The sequence below is a fragment of the Clarias gariepinus genome, chromosome 6 (genome assembly GCF_024256425.1).
Source record: "Clarias gariepinus isolate MV-2021 ecotype Netherlands chromosome 6, CGAR_prim_01v2, whole genome shotgun sequence".
NCBI classification, from domain to species: domain Eukaryota; kingdom Metazoa; phylum Chordata; class Actinopteri; order Siluriformes; family Clariidae; genus Clarias; species Clarias gariepinus.
The window spans coordinates 8601542-8618875 of record NC_071105.1 but is presented as its reverse complement, the minus strand read 5'-3'; the positions used below and the strand labels follow the sequence as shown (position 1 = coordinate 8618875).

Below are 17334 nucleotides of genomic sequence, written 5' to 3'. Positions count from 1 at the left end.
TGTAGTTGGACACACTTTGCATTATCCCGATTTGACTTTGTGATTGTTTTATTCTGTGCTGCCTGAACTGTTTGTGTGAGACTTTATTTATCTTTTCACTTCAGAAGCTCTCTCTCTCTCTCTCTCTCTTTCTTTCTCTCTCTCTGTAGAGAACTGAGATGCTGAGGGCGCCACCTGTGAGGCGCGCGCCCGTGCTTCCCGGCTGCGCGTACACGCGCGGGTATGAGAGTGCGCGCTTGGCAATGACGCGTGCAGTGAGACGGACCTGTTCATCTAAAGGTGTCTGTGTTTCAGCATTTGAGACGGAGTTAAGACACCCGAGGGCTACCACACACACTCCGGACACATGTCCCGGGTAAGTCACTCAGCAGTGTGAGCAGGACTTTTAGGAGTAGAGTGATTAATGTTAGAGGGTTTTTATTTTGTTGTTTTTGGCCAGCGCCCGAGCGCTCGTCCTGTTCCTCTGTAGCCCGAGCTTTCACTCTCTGACTGTAGAAGTTTTGTGTGATGTGATGTTCAGCTCGTGGCGAGGTAAAGATTGATGGATGCAGATCTAAAGAGCTGTCGGAGGAAGTGGATGCGATGTTTCCTGAAGGCAACGTCTGGTCCACCTTCATATTCCTTTTCCTCCTGACCATCGGAGTGCCCGCAGGTAAGAGCCGACTCCTCAATCAACTCCTGATTCAATTCCAAAATACTACTAGGTTCCCAGAAATGCCAAAGGAAAATAAAATCTATTTAAATTCTTTGTTTTGTCGTTCATCTTTTGAACTTTTTCACTTGGACGAGATCAAAGAAATAACTGAAACTTTAAAGCTACAATGTAACGACGTACACACTAAAGGCAACAAGTTCTTTTAAACTTTTGTTCTTTTTTTCCTGAGAGCGTCTTAAAGTACATGTCTAGCTGTTTCACTTTTTCTTTGTGTTGTTATTACTTTAAAAAAAAAAGCTTCCATATTGCAGATGATGATTTGTGCTGTTGAAGTGGCCTGTGCCTTGAAGTCCATGTCAGGCCTTTTCTCTTTATCTTAAAGTTTTTTAAAGTTCTGCACTGTGATCTAAAAAAGTGAATCTAAGTTTTTTTTTTATTTTTTACAGGTAGCCACAATGCAGTTGTTAATTTGAATAAGCGCCCCTTTCTTACTTCTTGAATATGAATACGTAGGTGCCCTTAGGGACCCCTGTTTCACTGAGTCAGTTTCACTATAGTGCATCTACCACCTCCGTCTGTACTCAAACATGCAAAAAAAAAAAAGACCCCATTTGGCCTGTAATGAGATCAAAAAGATTATTTGGCATATGTTGTTCTAATAATGAGGTGGCTTGGTGGCTTAGTGGTTAGCACTCTCACTTTGCACCGCCAGGATCCGGGTTCGATTCCTGCCTCATATATGTGTGCATGGAGTTTGCGTGTTCTCCCTGTGCTTGTTGGTTTCCTCCCACAGACCAAAAACATGCATATCAGGCTAATTAGCATTGCCAAGAGTGTGTGTGCCCTGTGATAGATTGATAGATAAGCACCTGGTCCAGGGTGTACCCTACCTTGTGCCCTAAGTCTCCTGGGGTAGGCTCCAGGCCCCCACAAGCCAGTATAACCTGTCTAAGCGGTATAGACAATAAGTGAAATGTTCTAATAATTGAAGGTCTTTAACGCATTCCTCACTAATACATTACAAACTTTATTCCCTTGAGATCTTGACAGTTTAAAGTAAAGCTGCTTGCTCAGAAGGTGTTAATTAACTAATTTTCGGTTACTGCAGCTCTGGAAATAGTTCCCTATTTGTTCTCTTCTATGTTAACAGCTAACACCCATTTTTCTGTAGCAGATACTCTGCATAAACAAAATTTATGTCAGTAAGCGGGTGTGATACGGTGCAGTCTTCCCGCAACAAAAAAAAAAACGATGATTATGATTTCTGGAAGGAGTCTCCAGTGTCAGCATTTTGTAACTGTCAGTGCTGAGATTGTTCCTTTTTTGTGAACTGAGGACATTTTCGGGACAGGGCTTTACAGTTTCTAAATTATATGACAAGCTTTAATTATTGTATTTATTTATTGTATTTATTTATTGCATTTATTTATGTATACAGTACATAGAGAGCGGTGCTCGTTTAAAGCTATAACAAAGGTGATCAAAGGAACGATGATAAGACATTCCACATCATAAAAAAAATTATAACAAGCTAACAAATAAATACATACACACACATTTTCAGGAGTGTTCACAAATTCATGAAGTATAAGAGGAATAAAACATGTCTAAATATGATTTTCTTTTTTTTTGTGGTGTACCTCTGCCTTGTGTCGCAAGGTGAATTATTTTTCTATAAAAGCACAACCCCAAGTGATTTGTTCCTCACATAATCTCAAAATTGTGTTAAATTGCGCCACAATACATTTTACTTGTATAGATCTGGTATTACAAATATCTAGGATTATACTGAACATGCAGATGCTTGCATGGTACAATCTAGATGCTGAAATGTGATCAAAACTATACTTTAGCACAGTTTTTTAATATTTAAAAAAATATCGTAATTTTTTTTTTACTTTATTTGAATGCCACTGTTGGGCCCTTGAACTAGGCCCTTAACCCTCAATTGCTCATATATTTAATAAGTTAAAATGTAAGTCGCTCTGGAAGAGGTCATCTGCCAAATAGCGTAAATGTAAATCTATTAATTCCACTATAAAAAGCTTTTTTTTCTGTTCAAATCTACAGAATTATGCAATGCCAATCACACACCCACACAGTAATTCAGCCCGTGTGAGGATAAAGATGAAGATATCATGAGACCTTTGCTGTAACGTTACCTTTGCATGCACCTCACCTCTGCATCATTTGTGCTGTTTCTTCATGTTATTTAGAGAAAATCTGCTCTGTGCACTCAAACCAAGAAGTCCTCATGGGCTCGAGCTTCACGATCTACTGCATCTTCAAAAAGGAATGCAACAAACTTGTATACCAAGATGAAATGGTCGTAAGTGGCAGCAGCTGGAACTCAACCGTAGCGATCATGAACATCGTGAATCTAACGCGGACCACCACCTTCACGTGCAAGTGTGTCAACGAACCAGAACCCTGTGGCACCGACATCGTTCCGGGGTGTAAGTATGCACAAACATGACTGACAGAAAAGGCCATACGGTACAATGATTTTCATTCCTCTGTTTTAGAGATCATTTGTATATTTAAGGGTTTTTAGCTTCTTCAAATGATGTAGAACCATCAAGGCACAACTGTACAAGGGTTAAAAAACAGAAAGCTTATTATGACAAATGTAGAATATGTTTATAAACACTAGAAAAGCACGCAAAGCATCAAAGGGGAAAAGGCGATAGTAAGAATGTACTCAGTGTTAGTTGTAAGTAGACAAGCTAAAGAAATACACTAACCTTATCTCCATGTACCAGATCTGGAGTGTACACCATGTAATTACAATGGATGAAAAAATCTTCTAGAACAGTTAGCTTTAACTGTGCGGTCCAGAGGATCAGAACTTGCTAAATTTATGATTTCATTATTCAATGGTTAAATAACCATTTATGGGTTAACCAAAGATTTATGAGAAAGCATAATTAAACTAAAATAACCAAAGATTTATGGGAAAGCATAATTAAACTAAAATACCCTTCAACTATGGCGTAAATTTCTTTTGGTCTGTGGGAAGTTGCACAAAAATCCGAAAGAACAGTTTTAATAAACCACTCACCTACATGTATTTCATGAAAACACGTGTATAATATTAGACATTACAATTCGACAATACTCTACCGATACTGTGGTTAGACTATTGGGGCGAGTAAAAATGCTAATGACCAAAATAGTTGCTTTAACATCCACCCGTTTTTATATAATAAAGATGTTTAGTGTGAGGATAGTTTCAGAATGTGGCAATGTGCATTCCGGGGCTTTAAATATTACATGACTGTTACAGTATGTGAACCGAAAACCTGCTGGTAAAACACAGGATTAAAAATAGGCTAGTGCACCAGTACGATAATAGGGTGGAGGCTGTGAAAATCAGCATAATGTACACACACCCATAAACACAAATATACACAAACACACACAATCAAAAGACATGAACATTTACATACACAGGCATTTACACACAAATAGACATGTGCATACCCATATATATACTGTGTATTAGATATATTAACATATTATATATATTAACATATTATATATATATATATATATATATATATATGTATATATATATAGAGAGAGAGAGAGAGAGAGAGAGATAATGGCCACATAGACATAGACAAATATGCATACATAGACATAAAGATATGCGGTAGAGTTGCGTAAACACATGGATGGAAGTATGGAGACATACTTACGCATATAGTACTGTGTATACACATACACACTCATGCACATGTGCACGCACACATAGACGTGTATATACACAATTACACATATGCACATAAACATACTTATAGAGACATTTCTATGCGCATACACATAAACATTTATGAACATGGAGACAAATGTTTACACACAGTTACACATAAACGTATACATATACATGAACATGCACATATATTCACACATATACATAAAGATATATGTTCACATGTTTTTATATATGTTACAGTATATACACATGGAAACATATAGACATATATGTACATAGAGATACACTATAACATGAACACACACGTTTAAATACAGGTACACATGCATGTGTAATACATCTCATGAATTAAAATAAAAGAAATTCTTTGTTTTCAGATCCACCTGCAGTTCCACAGAACCTCACATGCATTCAGGAAGGAGAATATGGCAACGTAAACTGCACATGGAAAACAGGAAGGGAAACGCACATCAAGACCACATCACACCTGTGGTTAGTAATGATTCCTTTTTCCCGGTAGGACCTTTGGGTCAGTATCTGAAATGATTTAGGACATGTACTGTAAGTGATCAGGTCCACTGATCCACACGCACACACTTTCATATCCCTCCCAATCTGGATTTCTGCACCATTACTTACAGGAGGTACACTGTTTTCTTTTTTTGCAGGGTACAAGGGGAACCGTCTGTAAGATATAAAAGTGTTCCAGTCCACGACGGGACCCATTCGGCTGTGTTTCCTGTCTCGGGCTCAGAGCGCAAGTTCTCGGTGTGGGTTCAGGCTAGAAACAGTCTCAACTCTGCGAACTCCACCGTGCTCAGCTTCACGCTTAATGAAATAGGTGAAGTGGTTTTACAATAGTTCGCTTTCGCCGTTTTCAATCGTTGCGTTAGCTTAAAAACAAGAGAAGGCAAGATTTCTTTGGGTTGAGTAAGACATCAATAGAGGGTGGTGTTCATGAACGTTTACAGGATAAAAGGTTAAGGGGGAGTTAAGTGCTTTCGCTTCCTTCGTCATAGGGTATTGCTCTTTGGCAGTTTTTTTGTCTCAGAGGACAAACCAAACCTTTTTTTTGACAAGTGTAGTAACATGACAGCTACAGAAGTCCCTCGTGACAAAGTGACAAACAGTAGTTTTTACATAAAAAACATTTCCATTATGAAAGATTATTTTTGTTATAAGGTTAATAAGCTCAGCTGCAGTGCTACTTTTTTATTATAACCCGGAGGAATTTTTTTCTTCATTAAAGTCTTTTTTTTTTTTGCTGTCCATGTTGGGACATCATAGTGTTTTTCTATTATATGTTTTATGAAAAAATTACATTTGTCCTTTAAGAATTGTCTCACAGAGGACGTGAAAACCTGATATTCCTGATACACATAGGGCTATACTCGTCAAATGAGGGTAATTGGCAAAATAAAAAAAAATGTTAGTGTACGTCTATGGTTGCCTATGAACACTATTTCTAAATAAAGTGTAATCAGTAGTTTTTATCATTTCAAATTGGCGCTCATGTCAACCCAGAACTTTTGATTGTGCAGAATAACAAATCACGGTTATGAGAGTAAAAACTCCCTTTATTTCTTTATACAATCCCCCGCTACACTAATACACTAATCCCCATTTCACTAGAGCTTGATAACATCAGGGTTTAATATTTCCTCAATACACTGGAGCCATGATCATACTGCCTATTTCACCAGCTGGCGGGGGATTATATAGAGAAATAAAGGAAGTTTTTACTCTCATAACTGTGTTCGGTTATTCTGCACAATCAAAAGTCTCAGTTTGACTTAAACACCCCTCATACATTTATAATATCTACGTATAATCTTCTTAAGCATGCACAAAATAATACATTGGTTGATATTTACCAACCAAGAAAGTTTTCCAGGTACTGTATAAGGTTAGAAAGAAATCAATATATTTATATTATAGCAAATATTATTAGAAAACTAGGTAGTGATAAGATATTGAAAATATATAGAAAAGGGCAAGAACCCTGTCTTAAAATTGTATGTTGAAGGATAATGCAGTATACTCCCATACTCATTCCACCTCTTTCTATGTACAGTTAAACCGCTGATCCCCAAAATCACAGAGGTGAAATGTTCCTCAAGACAATGCTGGCTCTATCCGAACAACACGCAAAACGTTCAGCTGGTAGAGATCCGATACAGAGAAAACCAGGACAGCTGGAGCACCGTCTCACTCAATGTATGTACACATGTAACACATCATTTCAAATCAGGACCTAATGCTGACACGGCCGATTTGTAATGGTTTTTAACTTATCTTTTGCAATTAACATGCACTTGAAGCACATCAGAGCACTATTTTGGTTGAATCAGGACAAATTTAAAGGGTAAAGAGGTTTCTTTCATGCAGGCATAAGTGATATGTCTTTATTCAAAAACCGCAGCATTTTGAGAAGTTGTGGGCCCGGATTCAGAGAACCGGTTAAAGCGTTAAAGAAAATAATAATAATAATACTTAAAATTATTTTGCATTTCCATGTAAATATTAACATGTGATATCTATTTAAATTCTAAGCCACTGCATTGTTTATCTGATTTTCAAGTAACATAGTTATACAGCAAATGGAGGCATGTCATTTTGTGTTTTGTGTAATAAGAAGTCAAGAGTGAGTCATTTAATAAACCTATCACATCAGCAGCTTCCTCCAGCAGTGCCAGCACTTTTAGTTGAATTTTCATTTCATTAAAGTGTCTGTTGTGAGTTCGGAAGCTATACATCCCCTTTGAATGTATTGGAATGGCAAAGTTCTTCTGTTTTTGCCGAGCACTGAGGACATTTATGTCAAAAGAAAAATCAAAAGATAAATTCAGGATGATAGATCAGAATTTCAGCCTTAAGTTAAGTCTTAGTTGTTCATGTTAAACAGCTTAGGTCATAGCACATTTTGTTTGAACCCAGAAAAGTCGACAAAAATACTGGAAGGTGTGAAAGACAGGAGTGCCCTGTTAGTTTAATTGTTTAAACATGCACAATATATCTCTGAATGCCTACGCTTTGTTTGAGCCCTGGGCTAACTGTGTAGTTTTGGGCCAAGTTTACACTGTAAAAAAAAAAAAACATCATCATGAAGACCAGAAAGCTATCTATGAGAACAAGCAAGGCATTTTAAATCTGAGAAAATAGGAAACAATCTAAAAAAATGCACCAATGGTGCATAGATAAGCAGTTCTAAAAGATGTGGTTGGCAAGTGTCACATGACTTGGAGGAAATACGTGATAATCTTCATCCTCCCTGGTTGCCACTTGTAGTCTTAATTGAGAGTGCCGTTATGACACGTCGGAATTACTAGAAATCACAAATTAGAAATCACATACTAGAAACCAGAAGGTTGATTCAATGGCCATGAAGTCGATGTAATATAAAGAATGGCATTCACAAAGGAATAAAGAACTAAGCCACAAAATTCTGCAAGATTAACTAAGGTGATCATGAATAAGGTAGAGAATAAAATGGTCGTGATCAATCATGGCCAAGCACGATGTGATGCTGCCTGTAATAAATGTTCCCCCCGATAAGAAATATTTACCAGATTAATATTTAAGCAACATCACATGGTGGAGGATGCGGGCAGCATCACAGCGGTAAAAGCAGCTTTATGTCTTGGGCTTGCATGACTGCTTCTGGAACAGACTCACTGATATTTAATGATAATATTACTCATGATGGTAGCAGAAGTTTTCAGAAACATTATCTAACAAATTACAGAGAACTGCATGCAGTCAACTTCATCATGCAGCAAGACAACGATCTACAACCCCCTACCAACACAGCAAATGACTCTATGAGGTGAGAAAAGCGGAAGGTTTTAGACTGACCATGTCAATCACCAGACCTTGACACTAAAATGCGTCTTAAATCTGACTTGAGCAGCATTTCAGCTCCTAAAGAGGAACCTAAAGGCAGACTGAAAATAAACAACGGGGAAAAAAATCTGTGGTACCAACCAGGAAAAGCATCACGTAAGAAGAGTGCAACACTTTGGTGATATCGGTGGGTCACTGGCTTGCCAGTGACTTTTAGGCTGTTTGTTCCATTATTTTCGCTCACCCAAAATGTGGGCGGTCTGCCATTATCCGTTCTAGGGGGTAAAGATAAGGAAACGAAACCTGAAATTCTGATCTATTGTTGCATAATGATTTTTTGATCTCAGATAAAATCTTCAGTCTTCAGTGTACAATAAAATGAAAGCATACAGTATGTACTGTATATATACAACGCTAAATCTGTGTAAGGTTATAAGGGGTACTAGAGGGCGGTTGGCTGGAGCGCTCAAGCTTCCTTACTTAGTTCTCGTGTTAACCCTGACAAAAACCCTAAACTGTCTAAAATGTACTAAATACTGAACAGTTAACTGTGTGTGTGAAGGGCGTTCAAGTCAAACCAGGATGAATTTTTATTCTTAATATGTATTTTAAGCAGTATGATAATGTAACCAGTTGTATTTAAGCGTAAGTACCTCCACTCTTTTTATTCCAACACATGAATGAAAGCATTTACCGGCTTCAAACAAATCCTGAGAGGAGTGCATTAAACCGCTGACTTACTGGCAACCCACAAAACTACTGATCCGATGAGTTTGTAGATTACAAACCTTTTGTGGGCTGATTCAGAACTAGACCGATAAATGTCAAGGGGTTTTCGCAATCCTCCTGGTGTGACACAACTGCCAGACCTTTTGCACTGTATGAAAGAAATGATTGGGAGTCGTTTCATCATTTCATTTTTGTTTTGTTTATTTTTTCTTAATGTCTGCACGAACTTCGAAAGACAAAAGTTGAAAAAAAAGATTATCAGATTATCCAGCGAAGTATTTATACACTGCGAACAGGAAAAACAAAAAAGAAAGTGTCATGACAATAATAGCGGTGTTACATCCTCGAGCCGTGATGCTCGAACAGTGCAGAAATGCAGCAAAGAGGAAATGTGACTGAGAAACTGTTTCAAAACTAAACTGAAACTAAACTTAATAGGTGTGTTTTATGTACCTTGGTTGCAGGCCTGGGGTGCAATATTTATAGGCATGTTTACCACCTCGCTACTGAATTCTCAATTCTTCTCATTCACAAGCTGTTGGCGAATTTATTTATGTGTATTTATCTTAGAGATTTTGCTAGTGTTAAAGCCACTTCACAGGCTGCGTGACACACAAAACAGTTCTGAATGCGATGCTTTCGGGAATAAACCAACATCAGGGCCAAGGGATTTTTCCGCCTTACATTAGATTTGTACATGCACGTTTATTTTTATAATGTTTTAAGTTAACCTGGACGCATATATTTCTGGTTTAATGATAACACACACTGCACTGTTCCGCTAGTTTGTAATTGGACATTGGATTGGATAAGAAAGCTAATTTATTTTGAATCGGATTGCATTTGAACTCGTTTGTGTGTGTGTGTTATCATTAAACCACAAATCTCTGCATGCAGAAGACATGCAGTGAACATTATTTTGTCTGGCCTGACATGCTGTAATCACATGATACACTGTGTGTTGGGCGTAATTATTAATCTGAATAATTCTTAAGTGCGACAGAAATCATTTTTTTTTTATTGTATCCCTGTCCAGAACTCGAATTCGCAGACGAGCTGGACCATACCATCGCTGAACCCGTACAGCACCTACACATTCGAGGTCAGATGGAAATTCGGCGCAGCGAGAGGCCTGTGGAGCGAGTGGACCCGCGTCAAGAACAAGACCGATGAAGAAGGTGGTGATTATAAACCTACCGAGTCTTTTAGACTTGTTTGTTCGATTAGACCTCAGGAGGTTAGTTCGATGACTTGAGTCATTTAAAGCATAGCTGTTTTAGTTGATGGTGAATTCAGGACCGGGGCGTGTAATGGAAAAGAGACACAGAGATGCTTGATGGTGATAGATAAGCGAGGAAAGCGTCTGATGTAGGTTTTCGACTTTTTTTTTTGGTCAGAAGTGAAACGCGTGTCGTGTCAGCATCGTACGTGGAGCTGGAGGTGGAGAAGTTGCTTCTTCTGTCTTTTGAGATGAGTTTGCATGAGAAAGAATTTTGCTAAATGTATTTAAGGTTAAGTGGTCACTATTATTATTATTATTATTATTACTATTATTATTATTTCTAATAGAATAACAACAATAATAATAAAATTCAATGGTGTGACAGGTAGCATTGCTACTTCACAGCTTTTGTGTCGCTTAGTGTGGGTTACTGGCTATCAGTAAAGTTTGATTTGGGTTTCCTCTGGGTTTTCCAGTCTCGTTACATTTGACACAAGCAGGCAAGCCAGTGAAATGGCTACTTTAAATTGGCCCAAGGTATGAAAGTGCATGTGTGTGTGTGTGTGTGTGTGTGCGCTAACCCAGGACTAGCATTCCTACTTCCTACTTTTTGCATTCCCAGTATTCCCAGTATAGACTCTGTATCCAGCATGCTACTGTCCATAAAACTATCTTTAAAAAAAAACATGTTTACATTATCCACTAAAATCATAACTTCATTTTTTTTCCCATTCAGCTCCTGTAGCGATGCTTGATGCATGGTATATTGAAGAACCCACCCAAAAAGTCACCAAGTCCTACCAGATATTTTGGAGGGCAAGTATTACACACCATCTGTGCACATATTAAACATCTTTACGTCCAACAGCTTTGTGCTTCCACACCCAGCACATACCGGCAGATGCTCCAGACCGCCACACGACCCCCCATTACTTCACATGTTATAAAAAGTGACGCACATCCTGCCATCTGCCTCCTCACAATCACTGTGTTAAAGTGTCTGCTTACAAAAAAAAAAAAAAAACCTTTAAGGGAAATCAACCAACCGCTTCCTATCTACTGTTTTTTAATTAGGAGCTGAAGAAATCAGAAGCCAGAGGAAAGATCCTGCAGTACAACGTGACCGTGATGGGTAAGGAAACCAGGAACACGAGCACTATCAAAAATACCACCACCGTGTCCTGCTTTCCCTGCAACGTGTCCATTTCTGCCATGAACTCAAAAGGCCAGTCTCCTGCCCGACTCATTCAGCTGCAGCCTATAGGTAGGTCGAACCTACAACACGCCTCCTGATTGAAAATACAGCACACATCTGCACACATCTGCGAATGCATCAAGTATATAAGAAAACACTTTACAAGACTCAGGAAAGCTTCAGTGATCTTAAAGTCAGATGAGATAACCAAATTGAACTCAGTCTGCGATTTATAGCTTTAACTATTGAGAAAGCTATTGATTCTTTTTTAGCCGAACAACCCACTGGATAACACTTACACATTTTAGGATTTCAGAGAACCCTAAACAGGCTGCTGTAATATTTGGTTTTACAGAAATTCTCCAATCATACCACGTGTCACACACCGTCGTGAGTAATCACAGTGTCGCCCTCTCCTGGCCGAGCCGTGACGGTGCGGACCCGGTGACGGAGGTCTTGGTGGAGTGGTTTGCTGTGAGTTGGAAACCCGTACTTCAGTGGATCCGAGTGGGAAGGGACCGGAACACAGCACTCATTACTGGTCAGTGGGTGTATTGCAAATGCTTTCCTTTGCATGCCAGGGACTAGACCTACAGCACAATGCGGCATTATTTAAAAAAAGAGAAAAAAACACAAAAACTAGTAACTATTTTCCCCTGTTACTGTTAGGCTATTCATTTACAGAGATAAATTTAGAAATATATATATATATATATATATATATATATATATATATATATATATATATATATATATGCCTCATGCCTGAAGTCTCCTGGGGTTCCAGGCCCCTGTGACACTGAATACAAGATTAAGCGGTACAGACATTGAGTGAGTGACTATTCTGAGTTCATGACCCCTGTTTTATTGCCCTCTTTTGCCCCCTAGTGGAATAACAGAGACCTAGATCTCTTGCCTGGTGGCCAGATGTTTAACACCTAGAAAAAACCTTCAGTCATGGAACTTGAAATCTCCTGTCAGATAGAGCATTTGATTAGAAAACAAACATGTCTTGTTTTGAGTAAAAGTTCAAGTTAATGAATTTTCTCTCACTTTCTTTCTGTCTCACTGTCTCTCAACGTGCCATGTGTTCAGGTTTGCAGCCCTCACAGTGCTATGAAGGTGCCGTGGTCTATCTGCACTCATCCCGAACAAAAAAAGTCACCTTCTCGGGAATCTCTACTTGGCAGACAGGTGAGAGAGTCTCTCCTTTAAGAACGTGATCTTGAAGTCAGATGAGTAGACAGGCTTCAAACTGATGGTGTGTTTGAACCCGCAGCTCCACTACAGAGTCCCAAGTCTAACATTGCTGTAAAAAGTGACAGCGTGGAAGTCAAATGGAAGGAAATCCCTCTGAAGAAGCGAGGAGGCTGTCTGAAACACTACACCATTAACCTGAAGAATTCAGAGGATAAAATTCAGACTTACAGTAAGAATCTCAGCATGTATTACATAGAATGCTTATTAGACATTGGACGTGAAGCATTTTAATGGGGGTCATTTTAGGAAGAGAAAAAAACAAAAGGATTCACAAGACCTCTGAAGGTGTGCTGTGGTCCCGAGGGATTAGCAGCACAGGTTGTGAGGTGGTGTGCTCATGGATCAGACTTCAGATTGCGATCTGGGGAATTTTGGGGCCAAGTAAACCCCTTGAACTCCTTGTCATGTTCCTCAAACTATTCCTAGGTGACTTTGAAGCACAGCAGGGTGCATTACCTTAAAAGAGGCCCCTGCTATCAGGGAATACTTGGTCTGCACCTATTTCTGGTAGGTGTTTCATGTCAAAGTGGCATCACCATGAATACCAGAACCCAGGGTTTTTCAGCAGTACATCGCCCAGAGCGTCTTCGCTGGCATGCTTCTTTCCAATATTGCATCCTTAACTTGCTTCATGGTCCAGTTCTCTAGCACACGTGCCCCTTGCCTGTGTCTCCTGTTTGGCGGTGGACAGGGGGTCAGCATGGCCATTCTGAGCAGTCTGTGGCTACACAGCTCCATACTCACTGTGGGTTTGGACACCCTCCTTTAGCAAATGTTCTACAATAGGTCTTCTGTGGAATTGGCCCAACCAGATTGGGTTGAGATCAGATTAATGAGCCTTGAACCACCATGACTCTCTTACCAGTTCACTAGTTGCCCCTTTCTTGGCCTAACTAGTTAATCGTGGCAACCCCTTAACGGGAGCAGACAAAGGTTCACTTCGCCTGTCAGTGATTTTAATGGTGTAGCTGATCGGTGTAATTTAAGAAGCATTTGGCACTTGTAAGTGTTTTTATTTGCTTTTGGCCTGTATATTATATTGTTTGCAAGTTCTGAAACTACATTTAGAAATGTTATGTTTTCTGATATCCAGACACAGGCTATATTTGCATGTGCGTTTGTAGAATTAACTAGAGTTTGACGTGTGTTGCAGATGTCTCACACACTATGAGAGAGTTTACCATCAGCGGCCTGATACTGGGACAGAAGTACAGACTGTGGGTCTCAGCCTGGACTACGGCAGGAGAAAGTCCGATAGAAAATGAGCATTTTTTCAAACCAGTCCAGACAATAGGTACGACCAGATTCTATCCTACAGTCAAAGTAGAGTGTATGAATATGAAATATACCTTAAATTAAAAAACTACCAACATTAATTGGCTACAGTGACCCAGGAACCACTCCTTATAACCATGTTGAACAGAAAAGCATCTCGGTATGCAATGCACCGTGGTGGATGGGCTATGAAAGTTAGAGACATTTTAAGGCAGGAACAGGAATGTGAGCTTCAGTGCGAACAGGCTTGATTGTTTTTATTTTATCTCTAGTGGTAATGAATCTGCGCCCACTGTAGCCTCATATTCCTGATCTTGTCAGCTGAATTGTATTCTCTTTGCGTCCTTAGACGTAGAATTTACTAGTGAGAACTCATTCATGTTTATGAAATCATGCTAATGGCCTCCGAGTGTCGCAGTGGAAAAGTGCTCGCCCTATCTTTCGGAGATCGCGAGTTCGATTCCTGGGTGATGCTGTCACCCCCCGCAGCTGGAGGTCTAGAAAGAGCTGATTGGCCGTGCGCTCTCAGAGGGGAGGGATAAGAGGTATTTAATGCTCCCACATGTCCCTACAGCCAATCAGGGGCATCTGTGAGCTCACGCAAGCTGAAGGAGCGGATAGCGCTGTCCTCTGAGTGTGCTACCCTGCCCCCAACGGTGTGTGAGCAGTGGTTTGGGTCTTCCGACTGAGTGGTGGTAATAGCTTAATGTGGGAGCACCGTAGTGATGGGGAGGAATTGGATACGACTAAATTAGGGAGAAAATCGGGGGGGAATCCCCATCCCACCCAAAAAAAATTTTTTTTCATGCTGTAACAGATCGACGCTTTTCATTAACTCGCTTCCTTTTGTCAGATGAGAGACCCGTGGTTCTACTCAGCGCGGTCGGGGGTGTCGTTTTCTTCACCTGCCTGTGTCTCCTGTGCTTGTGTCAGTTCTCCTTGGTACATAGAAGGTAAGAATGCTCAAAAAGTTCCCACAACTATAAATAAACACCATGCGTCCAAAAATATGTGAACACCAGACCGATCACCCCTATTATAGACATGTTGCTGAACATCCCACTGCAGATTAAGTGCCTTTTCTTAGCTGTTATAATAAGCTTCATTCTTTTGTAATGGCTTTAAACATGATTTAGTTCAAGCACTGAAGTAGGATGCAGTGTGAGTTCCAGATTTTCCCAAAGGTGCTGAGTGGGGCTGAGGTCAGGGGTTTGTGCAGGACAATCGAGATCATCCACTAATAGCTTTTTGTCCAAAGAAGGTTTGGGCATTTCGGTGCTAGTGAAGGGAAAAGAGTAATGCTTCATTGTTTAAAGACATTCTACATACACGGGGTGTTCGAGTCAAACCAGGACTAAACAGGACTTAAACACTGTTTAATCTCCTGCTACACTAATTCACTTACGTCTAAAACCCTAGCCTCCCAGGAACTCCTTTAGTGACCCAAAAAATGTGGAAATGCCTTGATGTCTCAATAACTCCTGTTACAATAACAACGTAGGACTTTGTAGGAACAATTTACAGAAGGTCCACATACATACGTGTGATTGTGAGGTGTCCACATAACTTTGGCTATGGTGTCAAGATCGCACTTGTTTGATTGCGGACGCACTTTGTTGTTGATGTTATGGTGCAGGTTATCAGGATGCTGTCACTGCCTCATGCCGAGCATCGTCCCCGATCCTGCGAACAGCAAATGGGCGAAAGAATGTACAAGTGAGAAGGTACGGGCATAGGGAACATATACACAACCAGTCAAAAGTCTGGACACACCTTCTAGCTGTATGGTCTTTCCTGGTTTTTATTTCTTTCTATACGGTAAAACAATACTGAAGGCGTCCAAGATGTCAAATAATCTACTTTGAACAGTTGATTTTGAGATGTTTCTGCTATAACAGGCTCTAATCCGAGGTGCAGTTTGTTAATTGGGTGATCTTTCTACATGAACTATTACTGTTTTTCAACTTTACAGTTGATCTCAAGGATGTGGTTAAAAATACCTAAAAAGCTTCAATGATTGAAGTCATAGATATGATTCATTATGTCTAGATCAACCGGTAATGGACCATTTCTGAGGTTTTAGGTCAGACCGTCAAGATAACGATAGAGGTGGCGATACCAGTACTGAGTTTCGTTTAATCTGTAGCAGTTACAATATATGACATGTTGCTACGGCAACAAAAGAGACTGAAAAATGCTTTTAAGCCGCAGTCAAAGTAAAAAAAACAGGCGGAAATGCCGGTTATTTGAGAGGAAAAGGTGCACGTCTGTGTCTGGTAGTAGTTACTTTCACTTTCTCTCACTTTCTGATGATGTGAAATTTAACCCCTAAATTTCCCAACCTTGGGTTTTGGGTTTTATAATGGGCCATTATAATAAGTTTTTTTTAAAGTTCTGCTAGTATTCCACCTTTTTCACGATAGACTTTGCAGGTGATCAGTGTAATATCGCTCGTCTTCTCCACACACACACACACAGGGCGAGATGAAACTGCAGCTGCACCTCAGCGACTGGAGCATGAGCGAAAAGGAGCCGGATACGGTCGAGGTGGAGGAATTTCCCCATTGTCCCGAAGACGAGACGGTCTCCCCCGAGGAGACACTACTCCCAGTCCAGTCCGAATCGGCGCCGTATCAACACAACATCCCCAGCTCTTACCTCAAAAGCTTCTCCAACGAGTCAAGCAGCTCAGACGCCACCCAGGCCTCCAGGAGCACAGGCATTACCGTGGACTACATTTCCACTCACGGAGCGATCAGCGGAGGAGAAGAGGAGGACAACGAGGACGAGGAGGAGGAGGAGGAGGAAGACGGCGATGAGGAGGATAAATTCGGCTTCAAGTTCTTCCCCTGTCCGAAGAGCCCCTTCTTAGATCCGCTTATATCCATCGGAGGAAAACTGACTCTGGACTCGGTGAAAATCGACTGCAGTGATTTCTTAGATTGCGCATGAACTCCTGTGTTAATGAAGGTTGTGAAACCATCCGGAAATTTGCCATCTTTATCATTTTTCTTTTGACGCAAACTGACCCTAAATGATTAACACTAACACCTGATCCGTACGTTCATGTTAACTATGAAGCATCACTCAAGCAATTCCCTACATTATTCTTTTCCGAGCTTTAATGTATTTCTTTTTTTTTTTTTTTTGTTTATGACTTACCTCAGTTTAATATTGTGCAGGTGTAAATACTTTTGTACATAATAGTTTGTCTTTGTGACTAAAAGCCTTAAGGACGTTTGTATCCGACGGACATGCTGATTGTAAACTTCTGTTATTGTAATTAAAATACAACACATTATACAGTTTGTGCAGAACTTTGACAGGAAACAAAGATGATTAAAAGAATTAAAAGCAACAATCCAACTTTATAAACCACGCCCATTTTTGTGAAGAATTCAAAATGAACAGGGCCCAACAGTGACCACTTGGTTGTT

At 39.9% G+C, this 17334-nt stretch overlaps 1 protein-coding gene across 2 annotated transcripts; it reads left to right on the top strand.

Annotated features, from left to right (window-relative positions):
- The first annotated feature begins 237 nt into the window (after nucleotides 1-237).
- Nucleotides 238-17198, top strand: il12rb2 (interleukin 12 receptor, beta 2a). Of its 2 annotated transcripts, XM_053499487.1 has the most exons (16): nucleotides 238-355; nucleotides 521-652; nucleotides 2872-3111; nucleotides 4751-4865; nucleotides 5042-5214; nucleotides 6448-6590; nucleotides 9982-10123; nucleotides 10904-10983; nucleotides 11242-11431; nucleotides 11718-11903; nucleotides 12458-12556; nucleotides 12642-12791; nucleotides 13776-13916; nucleotides 14751-14850; nucleotides 15534-15621; nucleotides 16376-17198. In XM_053499487.1, the coding sequence occupies exons 2-16, from the start codon at nucleotides 583-585 to the stop codon at nucleotides 16847-16849; spliced, it is 2391 nt and encodes a 796-aa protein (XP_053355462.1). In that variant the 5' UTR covers nucleotides 238-355; nucleotides 521-582; the 3' UTR covers nucleotides 16850-17198. The 2 variants fall into 2 exon arrangements, with proteins under 2 accessions (XP_053355462.1, XP_053355463.1); XM_053499488.1 differs by lacking the exon at nucleotides 13776-13916.
- The last annotated feature ends 136 nt before the right edge of the window (nucleotides 17199-17334 follow it).

Bases quoted from the DNA above. Each gene is read 5' to 3' on its own strand.
- il12rb2 (XM_053499487.1), top strand. From the start codon at position 583: ATGTTTCCTGAAGGCAACGTCTGGTCCACCTTCATATTCCTTTTCCTC. The intron at 6,591-9,981 runs GTATGTACACAT...ATCCCTGTCCAG, and splicing joins GGAGCACCGTCTCACTCAAT to AACTCGAATTCGCAGACGAG. The intron at 15,622-16,375 runs GTACGGGCATAG...ACACACACACAG, and splicing joins AAGAATGTACAAGTGAGAAG to GGCGAGATGAAACTGCAGCT.